The sequence below is a fragment of the Heloderma suspectum genome, chromosome 3 (assembly GCF_057233095.1).
Source record: "Heloderma suspectum isolate Gila_16-S chromosome 3, 16-S_ref, whole genome shotgun sequence".
Lineage (NCBI taxonomy): Eukaryota > Metazoa > Chordata > Lepidosauria > Squamata > Helodermatidae > Heloderma > Heloderma suspectum.
In genome coordinates this window covers 286,609,285-286,621,503 of record NC_139460.1, presented here as the reverse complement: position 1 = coordinate 286,621,503, position 12,219 = coordinate 286,609,285, and the positions used below count along the sequence as shown (strand labels likewise).

The 12,219-nt window shown below is 39.8% G+C and overlaps 1 protein-coding gene across 2 annotated transcripts in view; it reads right to left on the bottom strand.

Moving 5' to 3' along the window:
* Positions 1 to 5,303: 5,303 nt before the first annotated feature.
* U2SURP (U2 snRNP associated SURP domain containing) overlaps positions 5,304 to 12,219 on the bottom strand; it is a 48,079-nt gene continuing 41,163 nt past the window's right edge. For both annotated transcript variants that reach the window (XM_084847217.1, XM_084847218.1), the window contains exons 23-27: positions 11,736 to 11,898; positions 9,770 to 9,880; positions 8,237 to 8,355; positions 6,802 to 6,978; positions 5,304 to 5,835 (exon numbers count right to left, since the gene is read on the bottom strand). In XM_084847217.1, coding sequence (XP_084703343.1) covers positions 5,697 to 5,835; positions 6,802 to 6,978; positions 8,237 to 8,355; positions 9,770 to 9,880; positions 11,736 to 11,898 — 709 coding nt within the window. In that variant the 3' untranslated portion in view covers positions 5,304 to 5,696. The remainder of the gene's footprint in view (positions 5,836 to 6,801; positions 6,979 to 8,236; positions 8,356 to 9,769; positions 9,881 to 11,735; positions 11,899 to 12,219) is intronic.

Genomic DNA, 12,219 nt, shown 5'->3' with positions numbered 1-12,219 from the left:
TTCAACAGATGAAACAGAGCAGGATTGCGGCACAGGAGTCTGGGAGGCAGTCCGCTGCCTTTAATCCAATCCCTTTGGTTTCATGCCCAAGTGCAGCACCATCTTGAATGATATTCACTGCAGTTCTAACTCTGACCATCAGATGGCAGACCATGCAAGAGAATGCGGTGCTAGTGTCTCAGCAAACCATGGAAAGGGACACATTTTTCTAGTCCATCTGCAAATCTTTCCCCAGTCTCTGTCAATTCTGCTGTTGATCCTTTGGGATTGCTTTCCTCGTGTGAGGCTGATTGCTCTGGGGTTTCCTTCATTTATTCTTCAGGACCGGTTTCTGCAAAAAAAAATTAAACAAGCCGTAAACAGCAACCTGACTGACCAGCTCCCACAACAAAATAGGGTCAGTCGTTCCCATAAACAAAGCAGACAAGTTGAGCCTTCTTCAGATTCTCCCCCCTCTTCCCCCTTTCTAGAAAAAAAAGAAAAAAGGGGTTTTTTTACAGTTAAAAATACAAACCCTGTAAGCAGGTGAAGGTGACACTCCTCCACTCTTCTGAGGAATAAGGTGATGACTCCCTCATGCATATCTGCTACCTTCTGGAAGGTTGCCAACTCATCCTAGGGCCTTGCCACTACAGATACAGTCACACCCACTCACCCTCTGGAAAGAGGAAAGAGAGTGGTCAGTTATTATTCACACAAGTCAAGACAGTTTAATAATCATGATTTCCTGCCTCTGCTCTCTAAAGCCATGTTATCTTGAGGTCTACATCAGGGGTGGGGAATAGTTCCGGCCTTCCCAGGACACACCCCGGGGCTGGATGAAGTCAGGGGCTGGATCCCTCCTCCTGAATCCGTAGGTTCCCCATCCCTGGTTTATAGCCTGCTGCACAGCCCACATCACCAACATCTTGGTTACTCAAATCTAAAACATCCACCAGATAAGTTCCCTTCCTAACTTCTTTTGACATCTTCATAAAATCAGAATCTTTTCTCCCATCCAGAGCAAAGAAAGCCCCTAATATTGGCCAGAGGTTTTATTCCTTCCCTCCCCCCATGGCAAGCCATGGAGGATTTGAAAGTATCCCTTGTTGCAGCCTTGCGGTTAGGAGTGATACTGCTTAAACATGGTGACACTCCGCTCAAAGATTCCTGAGAAAGAAACTCCAATTTCACTTTTCAGAAGGCCCATCAGGCAGTAGCCTTGGCCCTGAGGGCCTCCATCACCTCATCTGCCTTCTCCACAGGGCTTCTCTGTTGTGGACAGATGTTACTCAGGACAAAAATCTATATCAGACCACCTTGCATATGACCTTACTAAAACTGGCAAAAGTTTCTGCCTTTTATCACCTAGAACTCTGTCTGTTCAGTTTGTGGACAGGGCAATAATAGCCACCATAGTTACCTGGAAATCCATTAGGCTCAGGCATTGGAATGTGGACGTAGCATTCTGTTCTAATTTAGCGTCAGTCCTCCAAGGGCACCTGGCTGTTTGGAGAACAGGCACTCAAGGATGTCCTAGTGGAAACTAGGGACAAACGTAATAAAGTCATGGTCTCTTCCCAAAAGACAAGCCCACCAGGGTCAGAATGCAGGGCCCTATCCTGTTATCCAGGGGAAGCCAACAGCAATTCTGACACCATGAAACCCCCATTGGGAGGAAAGCTACAGCTATTTTTCCACACCTAGGAGGCCTCAAAACACCAGAGAGGCCACAGGGTGTTAAAAACAATCAAAGGGAGCTACTTTATTAGCAGTTCTCTGATGGGATTGTGGGCAGAGATGTTACTGCATGGATAAACCAGTAGCTATGAAATCTGCAGCAGCTCTTAAGACATTTAAAGAAAGCATGTAAACAAGAGAAAGGCTTGTTTGAGCTTTAAAGACAAAGCAGGCTGGCTCATCTCTTAAGGCCAGGACTGTGATCTGAAGGCACAACTTGCCACAACCTTGCTGAAGCTCAGCACGTATAGGTTTGCTCAGTGCCTGGGTAGGAGATTAACCATAGACTGTCATTATGTCAGAACTGGTAAACCATGCCCTTCAAGCCAGGATTCTATCATTTGCAGGGAAAGCACAAACCATAGTTTGCCAGTTTGGCCACTAAGCCAGGAACTAATTAAACAGAAAACATAATGGGAGGGGCTTCAAGAAGCACATAATTTGGCGCTATGTGTCAAGTTTCTCTCTCTTCACCTCTCACTCACCGCCCAACCATACAAATTGCTCTTAAAACAAAAAGTCTTCCAATAGGCCCTAGTGTTTCTGAGGTTTACCCCTAGCAGTAAACCCATTTTGTACACATAAAATATGCTATTTTCTTTTTATCATATTAACAAAGGCAAGCTGCATGGATTAAGACAAAGAGTATCAAAATAATTTTTTTTACAAAGGAACCATAATGACTATCCAAGTTTAAGTGATATTAGCTTTTGGATGGCTATTTTTAACAATGGGCTTTCCTGAAATTAGAAATTGGGAGAGAACAAAAAGAGGGAAATGCAAGCCAAATAACACTTCTGATAAGCTGCCAGGAATGAGCACAAAAATAAAGTGGATTGATTTGCCCTCCACCATGCTGTTATAAGGCCTATAATTTTCAGCTTGCAACTTGATTCGCTATTAGCATTAAAGACACTGCTCACTCATATTCAGGTGATTTCCATGTTTATATTTGAAGTTTCTCCAGCACTTTAAATTATAAAATACAATACTGAAAATGTAGAAATTATAACTAAGGATGTATGCAGAACAGTTCTTTTTGATTTTCATTTCAGTTTTGCTCCACAGTGTCAATGCATTAACCTTTTCATACCTCCCAGATATGCGGCAACTCCTCCCTGAATTGCAGGAATAGCGTTTTTCCCTTCTTAAATCTTGAGTTTGAGCAGTTATCCCACACATCCATTCACATATGAATACAGTTACTACAGTGCACCAAAAATGGAGATCTTGAGAGGAGACCCAGGTTAAAGGGTCTGCGTTCCCTCGCTAGCCCTAATGACGTTGCACTAGCATATACCAACGATCGTGCAACATAATCAGCATTTCCTAGGGCAATGAGAAAGAACGGCTGCTAAATTCAGCACAAATTGCCACTTTCCCCTATTGCCCTTGAGCACTACTGACACTGCATGATGTTTGCTTACGCTAGTGGAATGTCATTAGCATTAGGACACAGTTAGGTATTTCCCATTATCCCCATTCCAGCTATGAAGCTCACTAGGTGAACTTGGGTCAGTCGCTAACTCTCAGCCTAACCTACCTCACAGGATTGTTGCGAGAATAAAATAGGGGCAGGGGAAGAACTACACATGGTGCATGAAGATCTCTGGAGGAAACATGGGATGTAAGTGTAATCACGTAAATGGCAGCTTCTGCCAGGAGAGTTCCGCTGAGCACCTTCTCATTCGCCCAGGCCAGGATGCTTATAACAACAACTCCTGCAAAGACTACTAGTTCTCGTGCTTTGTACCTTTTATTTTTAGCTTTTATATTTAAAATTGTATATTGTCTTAGAAAAAAGGGTGCATGTTAATGCAGTAAATAAAAAATAAAATTGAGAACTTCAGGTTGCATCCAATGTTAGTCTAACTTAATTCCCATTTATTTCAATGGGTCTTCTCTAAGTAGGGCTAACATGGGATACAATCCTAGGGCTGTAACTTTTACTTGACTCATTGGTTATATTCACCAATTAAAGACATGTTAATAGACCATCAAGACTGGCAGGAATGGAAGATCAGCCGAACCTCTATGAGCAAGGGGAAAGCACTTTAGATAAAGGATGTTTGAGTCCAAGCAAAAAAAGTGTACATTTTAGAGATTTTCGCCTGTCACTGTCCTGTGATGTATACAAATTTGAAGCCGCTTAGAAATCCCATCTTCAGCAGAACAGAGCACCTAGTTCTCTGTAAACAACATAATTACAGTTAAAAATAACACTTCACCAGAGTCCACGTCCCTTTAAACTTTGCATTTTTATTACAATCCACCCACTCCTCCAGGAAACAAACAGTGAACCTTTGTGATTTTTCTTTCATGGAAAAAAAAAGTTAAGTGACCCAGAGGAGGTGCTATGTTATATCAATGCCAAAGGAGAAAAGCAGGTTCAAAACAAAAGGGCATTCAAAATTAGGGGAGGAGAACGGGGGAGGAATACAAGTATATTAGAAAAAGATACAAGTTAAAAAATCTAATTTCTTCTACTCTTTTTCAACACTTTTCACAGCCAAAGGATGAATTCAGTACAAAATGCATTTACAAGGTCATCTTCAGGAATAAAACCCACTCTATAAAGACAATTCATTATATGTTATTTAGTTATGATCATTCTGACAGTATTTGTTAGGAGGGGAATTGTAGCTTCCATTTTCTTTGCATTATTTTCACGAGAAGAAATTCACACACTTAATACTGTGATCTCAATACCATTTCACCCAAGTTGCCAACTAAAAGATCTTCACATTCAGTGAAAAACTGTATACCTTGCAACATTCCTATGAAAGAATTGTTTTTCAAATGGGAACCTCAAGTTTCACATCTGAGAGGCAGGAAGAAAGAACTGTACGCACAAAGCATTTGTACAGTAGAAACCAGCCGTTCCATTTTCAGAAAAGTGCTGTCATTCATTTGGTTGAAATATAAAATCTAGTCATTAATATGCTGCTGCTGTTATGAATGGCTCAAGAGATGTGGGCAAGAGAAAGGGAGGGACTTATGGGCAAACAGATGTGGCCATAGGAGCAAAGCCTAAGTTTGGGTTTGTGGACCCTAATATCCACAGCCTATTTCCCCTCCTTTACTGTGTATTTTGCTGCTCAAAAATCAATAGCACCATTTAGGTAGGAGGAGCTACAACAATGATATCTCTCCAGCAAAGCGGTCACCATCACCTTGTTTAGGAGGTGTGGATGAAGCAGACTTGATCTCTCTGGAAAGAACCATCATGTAATTCATTCTGGCTGCCAGACTTTAAAGTGAGACAGCAAGGCAGGCAGAGGATAAGGCTCCTTAAAGTGTCTGCAGGCTATCTATGACTGGAACGTCAAGCTATAGCCCCGAACAACCATTGAAGCACATAATCTATACTGCAAAGCTGCTACATTGTTCGTGTATTAAGCAAAACATTGCCAAATGAAAATATTTATGCGATAGGTCCTAACATACCTGGAAGTGCTCTCTAACCTGACTACCATATGGAAGAGTCCTGTCAGAGACTTGCATTGGCAGCTCTGTGTGTTAGGAAGCTATGGCCTGGAGGGATGAGGAGGGGAGAATCCATGTCAGGGGCCAAGAAAACACAATTTTTACATTTTCTTTTAAGATTTTATTTGAAATCTAATTCAAGTTGTCAAAGCTACAAAAAGGGGGATGAGGGAAACAATTGTGTTTTTTTCTTTCCTAACTCACAACATTCTAAAACAAAATATCACTACTGCCAGCAGATCAGTTACACACATTTCAGATGAAGTTTCTAAACACAAAATCTCATCTTGGGAAGTAGCCACAATGAAGGTATTTTGTACAATATAAAACAATGACAGGTTTACCGATGCAGTTACTCATAAGTATACACGTGCATTCACAAAAAAAAATAGGAATGCTTTTTTTGTTTTGTTTTTTAAAACAGACTGTTGAGGCACAAAAACAAAACCGCATTTCCAGTAAGTGACAGCATCATCAAAATTAACAGTTTGTCAGTGTTTGCTCTTCTTTGACTTCTTGTGGGATCTGTGTGGAGAACGGGACTGAGACCTGGATTTTTTCCCTGACTTTTTAGGTGACCTGGATCGTGACCTTCTTGACCTTTTGGGTGTCCTTGAGCCAGATGGTGACCTAAAAATAAATTGTCTAATGTCAAAAGGTTGCTCATTTGATTTCTTTGTGCCAATCTTGATCCCATTTTTATTGTTTTGCAGGAAGAGTTAAGGGGTAATTCTAAACCATCCTGGGTTCAATGTAATCTTTCCATATTTATTTATTTTATTTTATTTACAAGATTTATATACTGCTCTACATTCCCAAAAATTCCTGAGTGGTGAACAATAAAAAGGAAGGAAAAATCAAAATACATAATTAAAATCTTTAAAATCAAAATTATGACAATTAATCCACTATTGGTTAGTCAAGGGAAGCTTGGTTCTTCAGTAAAAAAGTCTTCAGTAGGCACCAAAAATGCAACACCAGTGCCTGCCTGATATCAGCAGGCGAGGAGTTCGACAGAGAGGGAATCAATACACTGAAGGCTCTACTCCGAGTGGACTCCAAATGGACTGCATGTCTATATGGAACCACCAGGAGTGCCCACTTTTGCCAGTAGAAGCAAAGTCTGGATCCAAGCTAATGTAAATTATATGACCCCTTTCCATTGGTTTTATTCTAATATAAAATGTCTCAATCCCTTCTTTCTTCAAAATGTCCAACTTTCAAACCTTCAGACCTCCAACTGCCCCAATGTGCAAATCCCAGCTCCCTAAATCGATTTCCCTTCTCCTAATTCACTGGAGGGGCCATAGCTCAGCGGTAGAGCACCTGCTTTGCATGCAGAAGGTCCCAGGTTCAATCCCCAGCATCTTCAGGTAGGGCTGGAAAAAACCCTGTCTGAAATCCTAGAGTGCTGCTGCCGGTCAGTGTCGACAATACTGGGCTAGATGGACCCAATGGACTGACTCAGTATAAGGCAGCTGCCTATGTTGCTATGTTACATAGTCCCATAATGAAATAAAAAATCTAAATGAGTCATTGCAAATGTGAATGTAATAAACCCTTGTATAAAAAATTGAATTCCAGGAAACAATCTACCTTTTGGCTTTTTTACTGGCATCTCTGGGAGAATCCTTGTGAGAGGACCTGGAACGTGAGCTTTCTTTGTGGGATCTTTCAGATCGCTCTGAGCGCTCCGATTTTGGCGATGGTGATTTCGCTCGCCTACTTCCACTGCTGCGGGATGGACTGGGTGATGTGCTGTGTCGCCTTTTCCTTTTGTAAGAACAACAGAAATTATGACCACCCACACAAAGCTGTCTGTCACCTCACCAAATAAAAATGGTTCTCCACCTAACAATTGTTTCAATAACACTGAATCCATAAATAGCCATAACCTCCTTGTGCAAATATAGCAGCAAGTGTTACTTTTGGAAAGCACTGGAAGAAATAGACCCAAATTGGATTTTTAAATAAAATTTGGGACAAAATTCATTATATTTAACTATCTACCCAAAAAATATAATTATCAGGAAACTTCTAATATCTGGAGATACGTGGCATAATACATTTCAGGTGATCCTAACTGAATTTTCATTATCAGTAATAATATCTGAATGTGATTAAAATTGGGCAGAGTGAAGCAGCTGCCCCAGGCAGCATATTTGGGGCATAATGAAAGGGCAGCAAATTGCTAGCTATTTAATTTGTCCTTATTGTATTTTTACTGCCAGGGATGGGGAGAGGTGTTTGTGGGATTTTCTGCCTCATGTGCCAAACTCACCTAGCTGGCTTTGGGTACTATGCACCTAGACTTGGGTTGCGGAGGGCACTATTTGCTGCCGTGCCTCTGGCAGAAAAATGTCTTGGACCAGCCCTAATTTTGGGACCTGCACGTCAAACTGCAAGTTGTTGTTAATTTCAGATGATATGTTGTTTGTGGGTAGAAAGGGGTGTCATTTGTAACTTGAAAAAATACGTATTTTAAAAATTGCTTTAAATGTTTCCTTTTAAAATGGTTGTATTTGGTTATCACAGCTAAATAACTAACTTGATGTTTATTTTGTTTTAAATGCTAAAATTATTTAGCATTTGTTACTGTAAATGATGACAAACTTGCAAGAACAATACTGTTCTAATTTTTTTCACAAAAAGCATGGCATCGAGAATGCTAAGCACCCTGGTGAAAATGACATTTTTAAGTATATGCCAGAGGCTGAAGTTCTGTCATTAAAATATCCAAATTGATGGGACCAGTAAAAGAATTAAATAATAAAATATAGATTATTTGTAGATCTACAATGATGAATGTGGTATTATTATTATTAAGCACCATCAGTGTGCATGGAGCTTTGCAGAGGACAAGACAAATCCCTGCCCCGAGGAGCTTACAATCTGGCATTTGACATAAGAAAACAGAGGAAGAGCAGGGGTAAAATAGGGATAGAATGTGTGACTGTTTCAGTTACATGTACTAGGCTTGGTTACAAATTTAGTTGTAATAAGGCAGAGCTGATCTACTTAAATTCTATACCTCTCTTTCCTTGTTGGCGTACATTCCTCTTTTTCCTTCTTCTCTTTGGATCTGGATTCAGATTTCTCTTTGTCTTTCTTGTCTCTCTCCCTTTCTCTCTCCAATTCCTTTTCCTTCTCCTAGATTTAAAAATAATTGAGTACTTTAGACAATTTAGGATTTATCATATGGAAACAAGTAAACCTATTACTATTAATTCATTTTCAAAAACAGAGTCAAAACATTAAATGAATGGAACAAGAAACAGGGACACTGGAAGCTGCCTTATACGGAATCAGACCACTGCTTTATCTAGCTCAGTATTGTCTAACACTCTGACCAGCAGCGGCTCTCCACTGTTTCACACTGGCGTCTTTCCCAGCCGTACCTGGAGATGCCAGGGATTGAAACAAAGAAGTACGCTATCTACCACTGAGCTACAGCTCTTCCCCTATAGTCAGTTTTACAAAAATAATGTAAATAGCCACTTTTCAAAAACAAAATTGTGGCTAGACTATTGGGCTGGGGAGACCGAAGTTCAAGTCCTCACTCGGCCATGAAGCTCACTGGGTAACTCTGGGTCAGTTCCTGACTCTCAGCCTAACCTACCTCACGGGGTTGTTGTGAGGCTAAAATGTAGAGGAGGATCATGCAACCTCCTTGGAGGAAAAGGTAGAATATAAATGGGATAGAGCAATTTATGAATTTTTTTCTAGCATACATAATTTCTGATTTGATATTCCTAAAGCATAAAGCCTTCAGCCATATTCTGTATGGTCAGAAATACAGCTAGGTGGGAGAGCACATGCTCTGCAAGCAGAAGGTCCCTCATTCAGTCTTCAGCATCTCCAGGTGGGACTGTGTAACAGCCTGGGGAGCTGTGGCCAAACAGTGTAGACAATACTGAGCGAGAGAGATCAACAGCCTGAATCAGTGTAAGGCAGTTTTCCATGCCATTTTCAGACATAATGTAAACTATGATTCAGCGTAAGATGCATAAGCAGGAGCAAGCCTTGTGCTCGTATGCGCTCCCTTCCTCCTCTGCAGTTAGTTATTTACGACATTTCTATACTGCCTTTCTGAAACCAAATCTAACAGTTTACAAAAATTCAGAAAACAAATAATAAACAAATAAAAGCCATAGTAAAGCATTAAAAACAACCTTTAAAATCACAGCTTGACTGTGAGGAGTCCTCTTTTAAACTAAGAGTTCCTCATTATGTCCAAACTGGGAAAACTCTGCTTAGTCTAAACTATGGTTTGCTCAAATAAGCTAGGATCAAATTTATGATCCTTTTATTAATAAACCATAGATTAAACTAACCAGAGATCTGCCCAGATTGAAAGCCTCTGCTTCCCATTTTTAAGTAACCAGAGTTTCTCAATGCATCTAATCTTCTTCAAACTGTGTGTGTGCCCGGGGGGGGGGGGGGGGGGGTTGATCTTGAGGTGCACTGCTTCTACATGCAAAACTGGTCTCATTATTAAAAGCAATGCATTATCTGAGATTTTCAAATTAACATTAAAAATCCCCCAAACAGCAGCTGTACTCACTCTCTGGAGCAGTTTGTCACGGTAATGTTCAACCTGTTCCTGAAGACTCTGGCCTTGCTTCTTGGGTCTTTTCCCAGATTCCAATTCATCTTGAAATTTCATGACCTTCAGCTGTAAAAATACATATATGAATAATATTTTTAAAGATACTTAATCTGCTATTTTTGTAAAAGATGTAACATACACAAAATTTGGATTATGTTTTTATTTGCTTTGCTTCAACCCTAGGACATAGAGTTAGGCACATTCTCGTAAGTTTATTTTATGATGAGTATTCAATTAAATTGTACAATTAATCAAGAGCTTTATTCATATTAAAATCCCACTCCACTCCTCAAATTATCAATGGTGTTGGGCAACAAGCCTCTGGAACTTGTCTCTCCATCAGGTTTGATTGACAATAATGAAAGATGGCTTTTCTGTATGGTTTTTATCCCAAGTGAGTGCTGCTTGGGTTTCTTCCTTAAAGTAGGAGCTACAGGAAATGGAAGCAGTGTGCAGCTGAACTCAATGGCAATACATTTTGAACCATGATCTTCTAACGGACCAACAGTCAATGAATTTTATTTTTAAAAGCCACTCTTATGTTAAAGAAAGTCTCTCCTTGGGGCTGCACCAGAATGTTCTTTAACATTCCATGAAAATATGTAAATTTAGTACAGCTTGACTGTACTGAGACTTATAATTTACATTGGATTCATTCAGACCTAACACTAAACCATGGTTTAGCATTACATGAACGAACTTTAAGCTCATGTACATTCACACACACTCTTCTGGTGCAGCCCCAAGGAGAAGTTTTTGCTTCTCTAACTAACCACAGTTTAGCATTATGTCCGAACCCAGGTGGTTATTCTTAACCATGGTTTAGGGTTCGGGCGTAATACTGAAATTAATTAACATTTCTGATCTTTCACAGCCACACCAGAAGAGGGAGGAGTGCATAAGCCCAAGGCTCATTCATGTACTGTTAAACCATTGTTTAGCTTTATGCCTGAATGCAGCCACCAAGTTTCAAATAAATGAAAGGAACAGCAATGTATAGCTTCCTCTTTCTCAAGTAATTTTAGTGTACACTTGCCAAAGTTTGATGGTGATTCATCACAAAATAAGTTTAGGTATTCTGTCATACCCCAAGTAAATTACATTCAGTGAGCATTAGTACTCTTAATACATATTTGAGAAAACACTTGGAGAAGGGGTCCTTAAAAGAATCCATGATGGCACTCTTATAGACCAATTTCATTTTGCAATGCAATAGGAATACTACATGTCCTCTTCTCACCAGTAGATGGCATCCTAGACTTTCCAGCTGGGTAGGACTAAAACATACTTTTACCAAACTATTCTTCCTATGTTCCATCAATGCATGCATCATTCAAAAATAAAAACTGTCATTCTTTAAGCTTTGTGAAGGGGGTGGAAGAGAACAATATTCATCTTTAAATCAGGACAGGAATATAAGCATTAAAGCCTTTACAGACCCAATCTGCAAAATAAGTACAATAAAATTATACTTGTAGAGTACATTTGGGGCTTCATGTGTCAAAACATTCAAGGCTTTTGGTGCTTATGGCCCAACCCTATTTTTTGCCTCTTCTCTTCTAGCTTTTCACACCACAACCATTCTCAACACTTGCTACTTACCTGTTCCTTGCAGTGGCGTTGAGTTTGTTATGGAACTGTTAAAATAGAGCTAATGCCCACTTCACATCTATACAGTGCAAATCTTAAATACAGTAAACTATTAATAAGGTACTCTTGAAATCAAGTGAAGAATTGGAAATCAGGGAACCTAGTACTGTTTTTAAGGTTCATTCACTATGCTGAGTTCTTTATATAATCTATCACCATGTATAAAATCGCTTTGTGTATTTTATTTTATTTATTTTAAAAATTCCTTGGCCGCCTTTCAGGGCAGAAATATTGTGCCAATGTTTCACTCTCTCTCACACACACACCCTACCTCAATTTCTCTGAGTTTGGCACGCTTTTCCTCACTCATTTCTGAGTACTTGCTTGAAGACTTTGAATCAGACATTTCTTCTCTGATAGGATTGGAATACATGTGATGCTCTTCAGATTTTGAACTCTGAGTATCTTCTTCATCTTCACTTTCTTCTTCTTGGCTTTAAAACAGAAGTAGTACAGGAATTCTCTCAATTTACTCTCCAGGGAAGAGCAAATCTTTCCTCTCTCGGGAAAGATTTGCAATGTATAGCATTTCCCAATAAAGCATTTTGTCATTATGTAAGGTCAAGTATAGCCCCACAGACAAAAACTCATGTGTGTACTTTGCTCTACCTTTGTTTTGTTACATCCTCTCTTATAATAGAATATACTTTTGATTTTAAGTATTATGGACCTGTGAAAAAATTCTAGTGAGGCGAAGGAGAGGGCAAAGCAATCAGGGTGAAACTGCCCCTTTTACTCCTCCTTTCCACCCCGCA